General features: G+C 36.3%; 2 protein-coding genes and 1 non-coding gene across 3 annotated transcripts; 1 reads left to right on the top strand and 2 right to left on the bottom strand.

Annotated features, from left to right (window-relative positions):
* Window positions 1-1,078: 1,078 nt before the first annotated feature.
* hce2l2 (high choriolytic enzyme 2-like 2) lies at window positions 1,079-2,621 on the bottom strand. The gene is made up of 8 exons (XM_073845703.1): window positions 2,553-2,621; window positions 2,419-2,467; window positions 2,276-2,338; window positions 1,915-2,064; window positions 1,700-1,817; window positions 1,440-1,618; window positions 1,285-1,366; window positions 1,079-1,211 (listed from the first exon to the last, which is right to left on the bottom strand). Exons 1-8 carry the CDS (start codon window positions 2,619-2,621, stop codon window positions 1,079-1,081), a joined length of 843 nt encoding a protein of 280 aa, XP_073701804.1.
* A 219-nt stretch (window positions 2,622-2,840) lies between these two features.
* On the bottom strand, window positions 2,841-2,913 carry trnak-uuu (transfer RNA lysine (anticodon UUU)). The gene has a single exon. It is a non-coding gene; the product is annotated as a tRNA-Lys (tRNA).
* A 5,713-nt stretch (window positions 2,914-8,626) lies between these two features.
* Window positions 8,627-18,857, top strand: ankzf1 (ankyrin repeat and zinc finger peptidyl tRNA hydrolase 1). The gene is made up of 16 exons (XM_073845789.1): window positions 8,627-8,706; window positions 8,980-9,145; window positions 9,232-9,326; window positions 10,827-10,929; window positions 11,058-11,251; window positions 11,825-11,931; window positions 12,016-12,169; window positions 14,366-14,588; window positions 15,269-15,367; window positions 15,454-15,603; window positions 15,690-15,839; window positions 16,035-16,323; window positions 16,445-16,556; window positions 17,370-17,537; window positions 17,629-17,699; window positions 18,291-18,857. The coding sequence occupies exons 2-16, from the start codon at window positions 9,013-9,015 to the stop codon at window positions 18,412-18,414; spliced, it is 2,172 nt and encodes a 723-aa protein (XP_073701890.1). The 5' UTR covers window positions 8,627-8,706; window positions 8,980-9,012; the 3' UTR covers window positions 18,415-18,857.
* The last annotated feature ends 127 nt before the right edge of the window (window positions 18,858-18,984 follow it).

Raw genomic sequence — 18,984 nt, 5'->3', positions numbered from 1 at the left:
GTAAACTAAACTAAAGTTAGAGCCCTTGAGGCTAGACTATATATACTGAGAGAACCACCCATCTTTACTCCAGGTTGCAGATGGAGGGTTAGCATGAGGTCCTATGTTATTATTTGATATTCATGTATTTCCCTAATGAAAGGTTTGGAAAGCGTTCATTGGAAAGCCAGTTCAGCATTTTTTAAAACTGATCACAATCATAGCAATTTGAAGTTTTGCTGATTCTTGTGTTATTCCCCCTGACCATGCTCATTTTAATCGGTGAACAAAATCTCAATAGGTATGTGCTGTGTTCACAATATGCTGCAGCAACACGTGATGCAAATAAATAACACCTCGCCCTTTCTTAAACTTATCATTTTTGCATTACAGCAAATAACGTGCTGTTTTAAATTCAGCTTGGGTAATTCATAGGGTGGACACTTCAGTACTTATTCATTAGCTCTGAGCTCAGCTGATTCTGAGCATTTACTTAATATTATTGTCAACCAACAGTTGGACTGATTTGATTGCAATTGACTCACAATTCACTTAATTCTTTTGCAAGGAAATAAATGCTTAAATGAAATTTCAGGGAACAATGTATTTATAGACAAAGTTTATTGATGTATTGTGTTTATATAAGGCATCAAGACGTCAAAATCAGAATAAGAAAGAACATCCACCTTATTTTTCTGATAGAAGTCAATTTTATGAGTCTGGCTTCTGGTCTCATCATACAAAATGGCTCATTTTGCCTCTTGATATTGCATATTGGTGTGTTTTACCATGTTATTTTAATGTATTATCTTAATTATGAACACACTGGTTTGAAGTGCAAACAGTTTTATCATTTACTGCACAATGTTATTATAGCGAATAATGAACCACGTTGAAGAATAAGGTGGATAGAAATAACTAAAACAGCAGGTTACAAAAGAATATTCTTAATAATTATTATATTTGATTGGGAATTTCCAATCAGCAAGCTTCACAATCAGATATGATGTTAAAATGTTAAAAGTAAAGGCATTCATGCATTAATAATATCAGATTTTTAGCAGTGTTATGGATTGTTTGTTACTGTAAATTGATTTTATTACATATTACATTTATACATTCTATTAATCTTCATTATATCCAAGTCGCTGGGTCCAAATCTCTGACCAATCTTCACATTCCAGTTCCTTTTTGGTAAGATAGTAGGTTCTCCGTCCTCAGAGAAGGCATATCTGAAATTACAAAGAATATAATTATAGAACTGGAGTTTATTTTGTGCCTCAAATATATGTTATGTCGACATACTTTCCAAAGTGCATGATAGAGCCGAAGTCATAGGGGGTGTCCAGGTTGTTTGTTTTAAACTTTTCAAAATTCCTCAGCCGGTCTGTTTTAACAAACAGAAGAATAGTTGAGCGATAAAATGACTTGAACATGAGAATAAAAGAATGTTACTTTACCTTTCCAAATATTGGACCACATGATGGTGACATACTTGTCCCGGTCAGCTCGGGATTGCTCATGAACAAAGCCGAGGCTGTGCATTAGCTCATGGACGGTGACCCCCGACCCGGTGCAGTCGGGTGTCTGAAGAGAAATGGTTTGTCTACCACCACGTGCTCCTAGATATGACCAGCACCTATAGTATCAGACATGAAAAATTATGAGATTCATTAAGAATGCTGAAGTAACAAAACCACTGATGATTCAATGTCTATACCCTGTTTTGGGCTGAATATCCAAGTAGTCCCTCTGGTGAGTTCTAGGCACAAAGCGCACACAAGTATCCTGTTCAATGAGCCTCATTCCTTTCTTAATGTTGTTCACGTCTTCCTCGTCTGTGCAGATGAACAATTAAAAGGAAATGACAAGATTTAGTTAGTGATTACTGCAGCACTGTTTATGAATATCAATGTGTTTGCCTTTCTTGCTTACTGTACGCATGAGAGAGTGAGTATGCAATGTACACTTTTCCATCCACAGATTTGGTCCACAAGCAGCTCCTGGCAAAACAGTTCTTCTGGCTCCTAGCGGATACGGCTATATCTCCTTCTCTGAGCTTGGTGCCATCCACAGAAATGACACCTACGGCGAGAAAATTATGGTTCAGAATTGAATCTTTGCGCTGCACAAAATATAGTGGAAAATGTTTTTTAAAGTATTGTTGACCTTTTTTTTTAGAACAGTTGACTAAACTTAAAATCACTGGGAAACCCCTTTTTAGAATCTTGTTTTTAAGAGTGTATTGATATTACAATAAAACAGAAACAAATTTTAGCATATTTACATACTTTACCTTGATAGTCATTTACATCTATGATCGTGTCCATTGCCGTTGGAGTGTTTTCTTCTATATCATCTGGGGAAATGTATAAAACTGTTCAAATATAATTAATTTTCAATGAATAATGATAATTAATACAACACACTTGACTTTACCATAGCTTCTCCTTTGTCTTTTTGCTCCAACGTTCGAGTGAGAGGAAATCTGCAAGAAAAAAATGACCAAAAAATGTGGTTTTGATTAATAAAAAACAAACAAATATAGACTACACTGACTGATATGTAGTTACCTGACCAAGCTGGGACAAACATGGTCCTGCTAGGAAGAAGAGCAGTATGATAACCAGTGTGTACTCCATGAGTGCACTGAGATTTTGCTGCCTAAATTCATGCTGCCTGCCTTTTAAGTGCTCTTCACCAGCTTCCTGTTACACAGCGTATACTTTCAGCGGCCAACCAAATGTTTGTTTTTCTTCTTTGCGCTGTTTTTAATTGCCTCATGCTCTTACACATACTTAACTACTATTTTCCTTTTAACGTCGATGTTTTTATTAAGTTTTTAAAGTATAAAACTTTTCCGCCCGAACAGGGACTTGAACCCTGGACCCTCAGATTAAAAGTCTGATGCTCTACCGACTGAGCTATCCGGGCTCTTGCACATATGGTTTCATGCGGAAATGACTAAAGTTCGGTGAGAAGTTTTCCATATAAGTTACAAAAATTTAATTCATACATTTCACTGTAACGTCTTAATTATTGTTCATCTTTGTATGTTTTCCGCATTGCATAATTCCTATGATGTTATTTTCAGTCTCGAAAAAAAAATCATGTTTAATTTTAATTGATCAGAAAAGTGTGTCGAGTCCAATATAAATTAAGTGTTTATATACTAATTCCTCGTCATCCAATCAGGTTTTTCTGGGTACCGAATTATCCGTTTTTAATGAATTGCAGTCTGTGCGATATAAACGTCTTTTGTTCGATCTGTATGCGAGAAACCGTTTTGCTTTGCTGCAATGCAGACCCCACAAAACTCTTCAAACATCTCCTTTCAGGACGATAAAGAAATACAGGTGAGACTCGCGGCCACGTGTGTGTTTTTATCCACATTAGCAACCCAAATGCTACACTTTACATGAGTTTGAGTGACTCACGTTTTGTTTTTGCGCTCTCAGGATTTGTTAAAACAACTCAAGGATGCCAAAACTGAGCTACAGCTTACTAAGGACGAGGTGGAGCAAGTGAAAAATGATGTTAACAAATGGTAATTAATACTTAGACCATTATTATTATCTGTCTGAAAGTGTGTAATGACGTTAACGTAGTGGGAAAATCATAGGATGTCATCATATTACCGCAGACATTTATCAAGTCAAAGTTTAATACGTTACAATGCAACTTGGTAGAAATTTCCCTGCTGGTTTTAGCTGGTCATCCAACCTGGTCAGCAGGCTTTAGAGGGGTTTTGGCCACTTCCTTCAGCTGCTCAGGTTGGGAAGCCTAGCCAGTAAGGGAAACCAGTTTAAACCCGTTAAGACCAGCCAACCAGCTTAGGCTGGTTTTAGCTGTTTTTTCCAACAGGGTTAATTGTAATTATTCATCTAAATGCATCAGGATTGTAGGTGGCCTTTCTGTTGGAGACATGAAGCAGCTTCTATTAATTTTATTGTAGTAGAGAGGAGATGGACCGGAGGATGATAATGATGGTCCAGATGGATGAAGGCCTGTGGAATGCATTGCTTGAACTGGACACTCTCATGCAGGAGAAGAAAAGCCTTGCCAATCAGCTAGAAGAGTTAACTTTATCTAGGTATGATCCACTGCTACCAGCCATCTGTGGTACTATTGATGTGATCCTCACTACTAAAATAGAGGGTTTGCACTTATGCCACAATTTTGTCTAAACCATGGAAAAAAACGTGTGAAAGTTGCTAAATCATATAGAGAAGGACTTAGTAAGCAGGAAAGGGCACAATATTTGGCAAACTAAAGTTAATAGGTGGTAAAGATATGTACGAGCAATATTAATTAAAATATTAGTTTAATATTTTACTTACCGGACTCGAAATAAGAATTTCCAGAATTTCCAAATCATGATTCTTGCCCTGGAAATCCTGGTTCAGTTCTGCCAACCACAAACACCTTTTGTTAATCAGACAGTTTCTTTCACTCTTCACCTTGATTTGTTATAACTTTTGGCAGACTATAGTACTCCAAATGCTTTCCCGGTCTGTCCAATACAGCCCAAAACAAGACAATAATTGACCATTTTCAGCAGCAATAATCAGCAAAATATGCAAGTTTCGTCCGGTTCAGTGGCATTGTTTGTGTTCAGTGCCGCCAATATGGCCAATTGATGACGTGTCATGAAAACACTCTATAATATGTTGTCTTGTTGCTTGTTTTTCCTAGAACAGTGTTTATATAAATCTAATTTGTCACATTAGATATTCTGCTGAATAAGTAAACCCAACAAAATGACTGTAAGAATGGTGAAAATTACCATTTTGGAAATTGGATTTTCATTTGTTCCAAAAAAAAAATTTGGTAAAAGACTTTGTCCTTGTTACATTTTAAAGTGGGAGCTTGTTTAAATGTTTTATTTCATGATTAAAACATGATATTTCCACATTTTTCAATGCTATTTTGTTACAGTACTGTAGAATCAAAGCAAGCTCTTCTGAAAAGGTTGCGGGAGGAGGAAAGCATCCTGCTGGAGCAGGAGTGTAATCTAAAGCTCAAACGTGAGCAGCTGAAGAAAGCACTGGCGGATGCTTCTGCAAACACAGAGGAAGGTACAGCAATAACCTTTAGCCAGAGTTTTACAGTCCGTAGATAGAATAATACAGCTTATATTCAACTCATCTTTATTTGCAGTTTCTCAGGTTGAGAACCCAGTTAAACCAGGCTCATCCAGCCAGAGTAAGTCTACAGAAAAGCCAGTGAGAAAAAGAGGAACACGAAAGTGAACACTACATCAAAAACTGTTACATTTATTTTTTTTAAATTTGGTACAACTAAGCTGCAATAAACAAGGAACAATATAGTGATTTGTGTATTATATTATTTGAAAAAAAACAATTGAAATATTTATAAAGGGTTTGCACTTTTTTTCACAATTTGGTCAGTTACCTGGATGCACGGCCATATTGCCCATACTCGGATGTAAACAACAGCATGGATTGTACGGTTAATGTATTACTGAATACCGCTAATTTATGCTGTCTAAACCATGGAAAAAGACGCGTGGAAGCTGCTGAATCATATATAGATGGACTTAGTAAGCAGGAAAGGGTGCAATACTTGGACAAACTGAAGTTAATAGGTGGTAAAGATATACATAAGAGCACTATTAGTTAAGATTTTATTTCACCTACCTGACCGGAAATGGTAAGAAGAAACACAAATGGTGTCAAGATTCTTGCCCTGGAAATCCTGGTTCAGTTTGGCCAACCTGTTTGTTCTTCAGACAGACTTTCGCACTCTTCTCCTTGATATGTTATAACTTTTGGCAGTCTATAGTACTCCAATTTTTTTTCCAGGTCCGACTGATTAGTAAAGCCCAAAACATAACAATAATTGACCATTTTCAGCAGCAATAATTAGCAAATATGCAGCTTTTGTTTGGTTCAGTGGCATTATTTACATTTTGTGTCACCAGTATGGCTGATTGATTGACCTGGGGCCCATTTCAATAAGGAGGTTCAACCAACTCTGAGTTTAAACTTGAACTGTGAGTTGAGTTATCCTGAGATGGGAAACTCAGAGTTTTCGGTTTCAGAACAGCTGAACTGAGTTAGTTCACTCTGGGTTTAGCATGTGAACCCCGACTCTAAAAAGCCCTGATCAATGGAGCTCCGAAATTATGATTCACCATGGCAACAGCTCCCGCCAAATAGATGTCTGCATACTTTGAGTCAATGCTTAACTTTTTTTTCTTAATCACTGTTATAATATCAAAGAAAAAAAAACTGCAGAATGGTAAGTCTGAAAAAAAAGAAAAGAAAAGAAAACAAATAAAATAAAATGGCTATAAAAACACAATTTAATCAGGTAAAGCTTTAACCATAAAAGGTTCATGGGTGTAGGCTACTGTGACTTTACAAACATTTTACATATAAAATAAATATCATTCAGTGTCTATTTCAATGTGCAGCAGCTTCTTCCACATAGTCTAATGCACTTTTCACATAATTAAATACTCTCTAATCTAAATGGTTGCATTTCTTAATTAGAGTAATGAAATTAACATTTGACTTTATTCAGCCAACAGCAAGAAGGCTTGCAAAATAATAAAGAACAGATTAAATGAAGATGGCCACAATACCAAGTATTAGAAGAATATTAAAATCAAACATGAAAAAGAATAATGTTGCTCATAAAGAGCGTTAGAGTAAGGCACACGCACTCTACATAGAGTGGCCGCACAAATGTGCTCTACATCCCTGCTGTTAAATAGAAAACTACCATTTAAAAATGCTACTGCTCAAATAAATACATGCAGCATGCACTTGGATATGGCAAAAAAAAAAAAAAAATCTAAATAATCCTGTATATATTAATAAAATAATCCTATGTATAAAAGGACATGCCGTTATTATGTCTGCATTAATATGTGTCTGTATGATGAAAATATGTGTAATGAATGAATGCACCTGCACTGCAAAAATGCTGTTTCCAATCAAAATAGCTAAATATTCTTAAAGGAGTAGTTCACTTTCAGAACAAAAGTTTACAGATAATGTACTTACCCCCTTGTCATCTGAGATGTTCATGTCTTTCTTTCTTCAGTCATAAGGAAATGGTGTTTTCTGAGTAGAAAACACTGAGTAGATTTCTCTCCACATAATGGACTTCTATGGTGCCCCCAAGTTTGAACTTCCAAAATGCATCTTAAAAGGGCTCTAAACAATCACAGCCGAGGAAAAAAGGGTCTTATCTAGCAAAATTATGGGTTATTTTCCAAAAAAATTACAATTTATATCCTTTTAAACCTTAAATGCTCGCCTTGTTTAGCTCGGCAAGACGAGCGTTTGAGATTAAAAAGTATATAAATTGTAAATGTTTTTAGAAAATAACCGATTGTTTCACTAGATAAGACTCTTCTTCTTCAGGTGGGGTCATTTAGAGCCATTTAAAGCAGCATTTAAACTACATTTGTAAGTTCAAACTCGGGGTACGAACAAGAATAATCTTGTTTCCATTTGCATTAAGATTATTTTTCTTGTTTTAAGTAAAATGCACTAAATTTACATTCCAAAACACTCACTAAAAATAACTTTTGCAGCGTAAATGAATGAATGAGGTATTTAAACATCACTTACACTTTAAAAAGGGGGAGGTGACCATAAGAAACTCTGGGTTCACCGAATAAAACCTGCTCCTGACCAGGTTAGGTTCACAGAGTAAGTTACCAAGGTAACTGACTCTGAGTGTAAGTTACCTTTATTTCAGAAACAGGCTTGACTTACCCTGGTTTCTCAGGTTTGACAAACCTCCCATTCTGAAACGGAAAACCCAGAGTTTCCCTCATTGCAGGGTTGACATACTCAGAGCTTTTACTTAACCTCCTTTCTGAAACAGGCCCCTGGAGTCACTCCTCCAGGGTGAAATTCAAAGAAAATGTGTGTGTATATATATATATATATATATATATATATATAAGTTTTAAAGGCATCATAAAAATAACAAATTTGATAAGTGGATCCCATTTAAAAAAAAAAAAAAAAAAAAAAAAACCACTTCCAGACATGGTAAGCCCTGTCTTTGAATAAAGGTTTTTTATTTTGCTGACTATGTGAGTGCCTGGATGTGAATTTTTTTTTTTGTATTTTATTATTATTATTATTATTTTTTTTTTTTTTGTATTTTGCAACAGGATCCAATTTTCAATCCTGATATTTTTTTCTCCTCTCTGTTTGCTGGAGATTACCTTATGCACCCCTGGTCTAGATGTTTTTTTTTTGATTATCATCCGAAAAATTAATTTAAATAAAAAAGAAAATAACAGCCTAAATCTGTCATATTTACTCACGCTCATGTGGTTCCAAACTGGTGTGACAGACCTAACTCTAATGGTGTATAGAAAAAGATGCTGCCAATTTAATATAAATGAATATTTCACAGATAAAAGATGATCATTTCTTTTGGCTTTTGTACAATGACACGAAAAGCAATTAATGCAGTCTGTAAAACTAACACTTTTTCTCAGAATTATTTACATGAAATATATTTTTTACTATTTCACTATATACAGTTACAAGGATATCATATTTGGAGGTCTTTGGCAACAATCTTCGCAACAAATCGCGCTGTAGTGTTTTCTGACACTAGCCGGCCACCGTAGAGCACAAACACGTGTGTAGTGTAATCTGATTCATTTCAGCATACTCAGACTGGAAATATCAATTCAAACCGCAAGGGACTAATGTTTTTGCCAAAAAGGTAAGTAAATACATAAACATTGATCACTGATAGTTAAGTGAGCTTAATTTTAGCGTCAGCAGCACAGCGGTGATATTTTTGTAATAATTTGCAAGTGCCGAATCAGGCTTTACTTTAGTAGGGAAGCTGCTGTCAGATTGTGACAAATATGGACATTGCTTGAATGTTTAGTGTAATGATTACGTTAAAGTTCACATTTTTGTTCTTCGGTGTGTAAAACTCTCTATTTAACCGTTATGCTGTGCCTTCTCCCTCTGATGCTGGTGTGTTTAGGTAATAGTGGTGGTTTATTTTGTCGACTGGATCATGGCATCACCGGAGCAGCGGTGTGTGTTTTCGCTGTGTGCGGATGAGTCAGTCACCGCTGGGCTGAGAGAGGTGTTTGGACTGCTGGGTCATCCCGAACCTCCCCAGCCCTCTGCTACTGCGTCCAGTGAGGGTAAGAGAGTCAGACTGACTGCTCTAATGAGATCACATACGGCTGCTGATCAGTTGTTTATAACACATCATTCATAATACTTACAGATGTTGGCTTAAAGAAGACAGCCTCCACCGGTGAGGTGTCAGACAGGATGTTCTGCTCGGCCTGTCAGTGTACTTTTGATAGTCGAGAGGAGCAGGTACAATGTGTAACATTTTTCTTATTTTGCCTAAATATGTTTTCCATTGTGTACTGCCCTTTAGAAGCTACAGAAGAAACTTACGTGTTTCCAAGATGACAAAATAAGTTAAATTTACCTACCTCAAAAAGTTCTCACCCCCGGCTCTTAAAGGAACACTCCACTTTTTTTGGAAATAGGCTTATTCTCCAACTCCCCCCGAGTTAATAAATTGAGTTTTAACGTTTTGAAATCCATTCAGCCGTTCTCCTGTTCTGGCGATATCACTTTTAGCATAGCTTAGCATAGATCATTGAATCCTATTAGACCAATAGCATCACGTTCAAAAATGACCAACGAGTTTCCATATTTGTCCTATTTAAAACTTGACTCTTCTGTAGTTATATTGTGTACTAAGACCGGCGGAAAATATAAAGCTGCGATTTTCTAGGCTGATAAGATTAGGAACTACACTCCCATTCCGGCGCAGCAGTACTTGGAGAATCACGCAGCACATGTGCAAATGCTAAACTAGCTGGGAACTTATTTCAGGCGCAGTGTGATATTACTCCACCTGCTGCGTCCGTATTACGGCAGCAAACTTCCTTGACTATTACACCAGAATGGGAGTGTAGTTCCTAAACTTATTGGCCTAGAAAATCGCAGCTTTACATTTTCTGCCGGTCTTAGTACACGATATAACTGCAGAAGAGTCATATTTTTAAAAAGGACAAATATCAAAACTCGTTGGTCAGTTTTGAAAGTGATGCTATTGGTCTAATAGGATTCAATGATCTATGCTAAGCTATGCTAAAAGTGATATCGCCAGAACAGGAGAACGGCTGAATGGATTTCAAAACGGTAAAACTCAACTTATTAACTCGGGGGGAGTTGGAGAATGAGCCTATTTCCAAAAAAAGTGGAGTGTTTCTTAAATGCATTTTGTTTCCTTCTGAAGCATAATTGAAACTTCTGTAATAGCTGCATATGAGTCCCTCAGTTGTCCTCAGTGTGAGAAGATGAATCTCAAAATCATACAGTCATTGTTGGAAAGAGTTCAAATACATTAAAATGCTGAAAAACCAAAGAATTGTAGGACCTGAGGAATTTTTCTGAAGAACAGCAGGCAGTTGAACTGTTCGGGACAAACAAGAGACTCATGAACACGAAACAAAATATCAAAATATGTCATTTCCATACCAAAACTTCATATTTTACAATCACTGTTATGCAGATTGATCATTAAAACAGCTAAAAAAATCCTACCACAGTTGCCATCCTTTACAAAACTTATATCCACCACAGTTTTATCACAAGTAGAATGTGCAAAAATTACATTCAATATTAGAATGTTTGCGGGAGCGGGATTAAGAAAACAGTCCTGCGCAAGGCTTTAATACAAAAACCCACACATGAATGAAGGGCGACTGTAGAAAACAAAAGCAGAATGTCCCCGACATGTCCGGGGAAAAGAGGATGTATGTTCACCCTAATGTTAATGCAGCCCCAATCTTTTATCAGATGGAGCACTACAAACTTGATTGGCACCGCTTCAACCTGAGACAACGTCTGGAAGAAAGATCAGTGGTCACAGTAGAGGAGTTTGAGAAGAAGACTGGGACAGGTAGAGTTGTGAATGCTTATTTAATCTTACTGAAAAACTGTTTTATGCCATCCGGTTTGTTCCAATCCAGTTGCCATTCAGTAAGTGTAATTTTTGCGTAATCTTCCTGTCTGCCTTGCTGTTACCAGGTGATATTTCAAGCATTTCGGGTTCAGACTCAGACAGTGAGGATGAGGATCTTAGAGATGAAGTGGGCACTGAAGGGACAGACAGTGCTCTGGACACAGATCAGTCCGCCTGTCGACTTTCTTCCAAAGTAGTCTTTCAAAACACGCAGGAACAGTATCTGTCATTGTACCGCTGTGTTCTGCAAAGCAAGAAAGTAAGTAAATCTGTCCATTTTATGTATTTGTTAGCTTGAGTCTAAATTACAAGAGCTTTGGCTCAGAAGAATCCTCACTCAACAGATTATTAACAGATTATCACCTTCATGTCGTTCCAAACCAGTAAGACCTTTGTTCATCTTCGGAAACAAAAAATTAAGATATTATGAAATCCGAGAGCTTCCTGACCCTGCATAGACAGCAAGGGTCCTACCACAGTCAAGGCACAGAAAAGTAGTAAGGACATCGAGGGACATTCTCATAACTTTGTAAAATTATGGTTTAACCACTCACACTCACATGTCACATGGACCATTTTAACAATGTCCCTTCTACGTTTCTGTGCCTTGACCAAGGTAGGACCCTTGCTTTCTGACTGGACATTAGGATGAGTAAAATGACAGAATATTAAACTATCCCTACCAAAATCCTGGTCATGACACCCATTGACTTTAGGATGATAGAACCAGAAGTTTAAAAAATTCTAACTCATTTCCTGGTTTTTAGAGTCATTTCTGGAACTGCTCTCTTCTTTCAGTCTCATCTGATTCTGTTGTCATATTCAAACTCAGGACAATGAAGAAGACTTGGTTTCCTCTTTACTGAAAATGTCAAGCAACACTATTTGGGTCATTCTGATGACTGGAGGTGGACACTTTGCTGGAGCAGTTTTTAAAGGGTTGGTGAAAAGTTCAGAAAGTTGTGTATAACCACAAAAAAAAGTTAATTTAATGCTATTCTTTAATTGATTTGTGTAACATAGAAAAGAGATTGTGCAGCATAAGACGTTTCATCGGTACACGGTGAGAGCGAAGCGAGGGACCGCGCAGGGACTGAGGGACTCTCAGAACCGCAGCCACATGCCTAAATCAGCAGGGGCGGCCCTCAGACGTTATAACGAGGCAGCGTTGCACAAGGTATGTTCCTCCAACTCCATGTTGAATTTCAGCTCTTTGTTATATGGGCCAAAGTTGGACAGAGTTGGAAACGTCTTGGGAAAAAAATGTCTTTTGTATGTAAGGTACACATTTCAAGTACTTGTGCAGATAATTCTCATATTGTAGTTTTAGAAAGTTTTGGAATATTTGTCATCTCCTCAAATTTGTCACAACTGAAGTATACCGTAATATATAATTTAATAAGAAGGGTTATATTTACCTATTGCGATTTTTGCTTACATTTTTTTTTAATTCTTCAGAGGTAAATCACTAACAATGTCAATTTTAACAATATTTCAAGTGTCTTATGATGCTTGTTGAATTTTTAATCCAGTTTTCTTTGTAAAAGGCAAAAAGTCGATCATGCTGATTTCAAACTTAAGGATTCATTAGTTTGAATATTTACTGAACCAAACACTATCATAATATCTTAATTGATAATTCAGTATACTTTAATTTTGACAAAACATGTTTCGGTAGTGACTGCGTATTTTCGATATTGACAGTTATTTTTTGGTAGCGACCACATCACATAAATACAGAATTTTAATCCACATAATAAAATATTACTAATTTGCATAACTATACTAAAACTGTTTATTTCCCCCAAATAAAGGATTATTTGTTCCTTTTTTATCAACTACCTAAACAATGATGACATGTATTCGTTGTGACTGTTACGCTAGTGACAATTTTATGGGATAACACACAAAAAAACAAAGATGTGTCGGTCGTGACTGTTTTGGTAGTGACAATTTTAGATGCTTTTGAAGCTAGCTCAAAGATGCTAATCAGCACATGGTTAGCTAGCACAGTTCAGGGGTGCGTTTCCCAAAAGCATCGTTAGCCAACTATGGTCGCAAGTTCCGTCGTTACCAACGTAGTTCAACGATTGGGTGTTTCCCAACACCAGAGTTCAAACGAACATTCGCAAACAGCGTCGCAAACTTGCGTGGTTGGAACTACAGCTCTCGACCGGTGGTTAGAAGCATCGTTTCTTGTTAGTAAGACATGTGGGCTTAATAAATTATGTTCTTGGTCACAATTTGCAAGCTAACACGCAGTACAATCTATATCCTCAATTTTATCTAACTATAAATGCATTTTAATCTATGTATTTTTGTGCGTCCTCTATAAGCGTTGTTTATGAGTAGTGCGCATGAGCACAAACGCCTGAGGGAACCCCGGAGTATGACGTAAGAGAGAACACGCGATGAATCAAACATCAAATAAAGCGAAATGACAGGGAACAAAAAATAGTAAATGAGTGATTAGGTGCCATGTTCAATATAGCTGCATTTTTTAGATCCATAATCAGCTAAATAGCAGAAGTTATTACTCGGTGACGTCATTAACAACGGCCCTAAGTTGTTGAACTAATGTGGTTCAAACGACGGAGATGCGACCGTGTTTGGGAAACACTCGTGACTAGTTAGTTCGTTTCCACACCAATGCATCGTACTATGGAGGTTAACCAGCGAGTTACAACGTTGTACGGGAAACGCACCCCTGAACAGTTGTACACATAGAAAGACTAAATGTTGTGGAATAATATCAAAAAAGTGTGCCTAATTATAGAAAAATTTGATAGTGATATTCTTTAAAGTTACACACAGATTTTTCCTACTTTTGAACACAAAAGTTTCCTACCTTTGAACAAAAGTTTTTTGTATATAAATGTATAAATATTTCTGGATAGGGGTTTAGTTAAAATCAGTCTCAGCCAATGGACTAAAACATAAACTGTTTTGTGTGTGTGTGTGTGTGTGTGTATATATAATTTTTTTTTTTCAAATTCAAAAAGATATTAAAAACAACAATGGAATAAAATAAAATAAATAATTATTTCAGTATAATTCTCATAAGTTGAAATTTAGAAATTCGGGTTCAGAACAGCCACCTCCCAGTTGAAAGTATCAAATAAATTATGATTTTTCATATATATCAAGCTTACTGATATTTTAAATTATGAGTTTCAATAGATAATAAAAGAATCTTAGTAAACATCTAAGATTTGAATGCTTAAATGCTTTTTTAATGTGTTTTCGGTTGTGGGACAGCAGTTTGCACCAATTCTGTAGAATGACCCATATATAAGAAACTTGAATAACACTAACTTGTATAGAATTTATACGTTTGTAATTGTTATTGATGGATACACCCCTTTTTAACCAGGATATTCACGATCTTCTACAAAGCTGGGCTGAGTATTTGAAGGAGGCAAGTGCCATCTTCCTGCGAGCACCGAGTTACAATAAGAGCATATTTTTTGGAGGTCGTGAAGCACCATTGGACAAAAAAGATCAGCGAGTCCGCGTACCTCCTTTTGCCACCCGTAGAGCCACATTTAGAGAAATACAGAGAGTTTTTGATCTACTTTCAACTCTACATATTTATCGTAAGTTGAGGTTTGCTACCATGTTATATATATATATATATATATATTTTCAAATATTTAAATTTATTTCCTTTACGTTATTAGTTCACTTCCAGAATGAAAATTTCCTGATAACTTACTCACCCCTATGTCATCCAAGATGTTTATGTCTCTATTTCTTCAATCATAAAGAAATTATGCTTTTTGAGGAAAACATTCCAGGATTTTTCTCCATATAGTGGACTTTAATGGGGATCAGCAGGTTGAAGGTCTAGATTGGTTTCAGTGCAGCTTGAAAGGGCTCTGGGTCTCTACTTCTGCCCACGTCACGCATGCATGATTATGTAATATGTGAGGTCCAGCTAGTGCAAGATGAGTATTTGTGTTTTTATTTATTATTTTTATTTTTTTCTTTGAAAATGACAGCTAGTTTCACTAGATAAGACCCTTATTCCTCGTCTGGGAACGTGTAGAGCCCTTTGAAGCTGCATTGAAACTGTAATTTGGTACCTTCAACCCATTGGCCACCATTGAGGTCCACTACAAATCCTGGTATGTTTTCCTCAAAAACCTTAATGTCTTTTTGACTGAATAAAAAAAGACATGAACATCTTGGAAGACATGAGGGTGAGTAAATGATCAGGAAATTTAATTCTGGAAAAAAACCTCTCCTTTATTTATGAATGCCTGTTACATTCCAGAAAAGGACACTGAAATCTCCAGCATTTTTACTCCTTCGAAGAAAGTGGGGAAGAAGAAGACTCCTAAACCTGTTAGTCATCCAGTCCCAAACACCAATGGTGCGTCTGAACCCTGACTGTGTCTTAAATGCCATGCTTCTAAAATTATACTTATTTATGGGTGGTTTTGTGGTCTGTGCCTACAGAGGGAGAAGAGGTTAAAGAAGAAAGCTCAGAGGAGGAAGACTCTGGAACGCTTGAGATGGTGGAAGTGACACTGGGAACTCTGGACCTCAGAGAACATGAGGTCCAGCTTAATAAGAAGAAAAGGAGGAAACGGAAAGGAAAGAGAGAAGGTGATGACCTTTACAGAACAAAATAATATTGTAATATTGAAAGAGACATTTGATTAAATACATCTTGTTTTTACTTGTGTCTTTAGACTCAAGCAACAGAGAAGTAACTGAAGGAAAGGCAGATGATCAACTACCAGAAGAAGAAGAACTAGAAGGGGAAGATGACTCTAAAGAGACGCAGAGAAAGTCAAAGAGCAGGAGGAAACCAAAAGGCAAAAAACGCCAGCCGGAAGAAGGTATTGAGGATATTAAAGCCAGCAGTCAACATTAGTAATATTAAGAAATGTTTCATAAGCACCAAATCAGTATATTAGAATGATTTCTGAATGGTGGCACTGAAGAAATTCAGCTTTGGTGTCAAAGTTATACTTTGATGCCATATATTCAAATAGAAAATTTTCATTTTTTTTTTTAATAATATATCTTTTCAGATGAAGTGGATGATTCTTTGGAATATAGTTTGAGGGACGCACTCTACACTGCCTGTAAAACGGGTGACATCCAATCATTACGCACCCTCCTGCAACTGCCAGAGGACCAGGAAGAGGATAAGGACACAGGAGAAAGAAACATCAAAGAGAATCCTACTTCAAGGGGTTTTTGTCTTCTCAACAAGCCCATAGACTCAGCAGGCTTTACTTTACTGCATGTGGCATCGGCAGCCGGACAGAAATCGGTCATCAGACTGTTAATGGATGAAGGGAGTGATCCAGCTAATAAGTACGCACATACATAAACGTTTTAATTAGCAATTAGCAATAATGGTCTGTATGAATAAGTTTTAATGTGGCCAGGAGGGTTGTTTGGTTCTACATAGTGGCCTAAATAATTTTTTTTTCAGGGACAAGAAAGGACAGACTCCATATGGCGTAGCTCCTGAAAAAGATACCCGCAACACATTCAGAAAATACATGGCTGAACACCCTGATAAATACGACTACACTAAAGCACAGGTAGACAGATCTATCTTATGATGACTAGCAACACCACAAATAGTAACAAAACCTTCTTATGCTTTTCAAAAAAAACAAACAAACAAAAAAAGTAAAGGTCAGGGACCACAAAAAAAAAAATCTGTTTTTCATTTTAAAACAAATTAGTTTTTAATATACATTTATACAGATTTATTTGTAGCAATAGCCAAAAATACATTGTATGGGTCAAAATTATAATTTTTTTTATGTCAAAAATCATTAGGATATTAGGTAAAGATCATGTTCAGTGAAGATATTTTGTAAATTTCCTACCGTAAAAATATCAAAAAGTAACATGCGTTGCTAAGAACTTAATTTGGACAACTTTAAAGGTGATTTTCTCAATATTTAGATTTGTTTTGCACCCTCAGATTCCTGATTTTCAAATAGTTGTATCTCGCCAAATATCGTCCTATCCTAACAAACCATACGTCAGTGGAAATCTTACTTATTCAGCCTTCATTATGTATAAATCTCAATTTCAAGAAATTGACCCTTATGACTGGTTTTGTGGTCACATTTAAGACATTTATAAAATGTTTTTACCAAAAGATGAAGATAAAAAGTTTGAATGAGTCATTTTTTTAGACCTGCACTAAATACAAAAGTTTAATAACTATTTGTTCATTACGTATCATTATTTATATCATAACATTTATTTAATTTTTTTAAATACTTTTATTCAGCTTTAAATAATTTTTTTTTTTTTGTACAGGGGCCTTGTCTTTTCGCAACCCAAAGTAATAAATCTCTCACTTATTCCTGTATTTTCTTTGCTTTATTGTGTTCAAGGTACCTGGACCACTGACTGAAGAAATTGAGTCCAAAAAGGCAGAGAAGACAAAAGCCCGAAAAGCAGCACGGAAACAGAGAGAGAAAGAGCAAAAAGAAGAGAAACTAAAGAAACAGCAAGAAGAGGAGGAAAAGAAGAGGTTCATAGCTCTTAGTGACAGAGAAAAGGTGACTACTTCATTTCTTGCTTGTACAGTAGTTCTTATGTGGATGAGGTCTTGCGATTGGCTGATCACGTCATATTTCTGATGTCACACAGCGAGCTCTGGCTGCAGAGAGGAGATTGGCCGAACATATGGCCACAACTGGAGTAACACTCACCACTATCAGGTATGTAATAATATCTCTATTGAGAAATATCTGTCCATTATGCAATTCATGATGAAAGGGGTTATGAACTGCCTTTTTTATTATTTTGTACTGTTTTCTGAGGTCCACTTATAATGCTATCAAGATTTGTGCATAAACATAATTTAGGAGTAATAGGCTATTTTCTGTCCTGTTTTGACCCCCTCATTAGAACGCTTTGTTTGAATGGGCATGGCGGATTATAGACTCAAAAGTAAATGCCCTCTGCTATGATTGGCTAACAGTTGTGTATGTTTGACAGCCTACATCCTTCATAAATGGATGGGAAGTGATGTAGAAGCAGGCATAGATTTTCTTCTGTGGAGGCGGTGTTTAGCCACACTATTACATCATAAAGTGGCACATTACATAACCTGTTGTTTTGGCAGATTGACTTCCATGTAAGCTGTTTTTAGACTAACAAGGAAGTTTGGCATTTTGAGTTATTATAGTACGAAGACCTCTTATATGTCAAAAAATCAAGGGACTTTTGATTTCTCAGTTCATGACCCCTTTAAAGGAATAGTTCATCCAAATGTAAGTTTTGTAATCATTACTGTAATATGTTTAAAGGAGATGCTTTCAGTGTGGAGAGTCGTTACTGGGGAAGATTCCTTTTGAATATCTGGAATACTCTTTCTGTACGCCTCGCTGTGTCCAAGCCCACCGTAAAGCCAATGCTGCCGCCCGGCCCTGACCTCTCTAATCCTGACACAGCGCATTAGAGGATGGAAAGGTGTGCTGCCATATTGTGGACATTTCATTTTACATGATTTAAGAGTTGAACTGGATTTTACAAGAAACGTATCATGGATTTCAGAGTTGTCTTTGGAAATAATAAGACTATGCTAGATTACATGGAATTGGAGAAGAGAATGATTAATAATCATGAATTAGTTACAGAAATCTTGAATTTCAGTAAATTAACACTTTAACTCTATTGTTTTAATAACTCACTCAGGACACAGACCAACCACTGTGATTCAAAAAATGATCTATACATGTTCAATGAGATAATAGGGCATTCAAATCATAGCTAAAACTGTAAAGTAATATCATGGGGCGTTTTGTTTAAAAAAAAAAATTAAAACAGTAAGGTTTATTCTTCCACATTGTTTGGTAGCTGCAGCAGTTTTATTAGATTGTACACATACAGTTGAAATCATCATTGATATGATTCTTTTGGTCTATTATTATTATTTCCAAACTCTTACGATTTATGATCAAGAACAAAAGGTATATGGTTGAGCGCACAAAATGATACAGT

Source organism: Garra rufa, chromosome 8, assembly GCF_049309525.1.
Source record: "Garra rufa chromosome 8, GarRuf1.0, whole genome shotgun sequence".
In the NCBI taxonomy this organism is placed as follows: domain Eukaryota; kingdom Metazoa; phylum Chordata; class Actinopteri; order Cypriniformes; family Cyprinidae; genus Garra; species Garra rufa.
This window is presented reverse-complemented; position numbering and strand designations above follow the sequence as displayed.

Coding starts and splice junctions, on each gene's coding strand:
- hce2l2 (XM_073845703.1), bottom strand. CDS start 2,621: ATGGAGTACACACTGGTTATCATACTGCTCTTCTTCCTAGCAGGACCA. Junction 2,339..2,418: donor AAGACAAAGGAGAAGCTATG/GTAAAGTCAAGT, acceptor ACATTTCCCCAG/ATGATATAGAAGAAAACACT. Junction 1,212..1,284: donor TCTATCATGCACTTTGGAAA/GTATGTCGACAT, acceptor TTGTAATTTCAG/ATATGCCTTCTCTGAGGACG.
- ankzf1 (XM_073845789.1), top strand. CDS start 9,013: ATGGCATCACCGGAGCAGCGGTGTGTGTTTTCGCTGTGTGCGGATGAG. Junction 9,146..9,231: donor TGCTACTGCGTCCAGTGAGG/GTAAGAGAGTCA, acceptor TAATACTTACAG/ATGTTGGCTTAAAGAAGACA. Junction 15,368..15,453: donor TCCAGTCCCAAACACCAATG/GTGCGTCTGAAC, acceptor CTGTGCCTACAG/AGGGAGAAGAGGTTAAAGAA.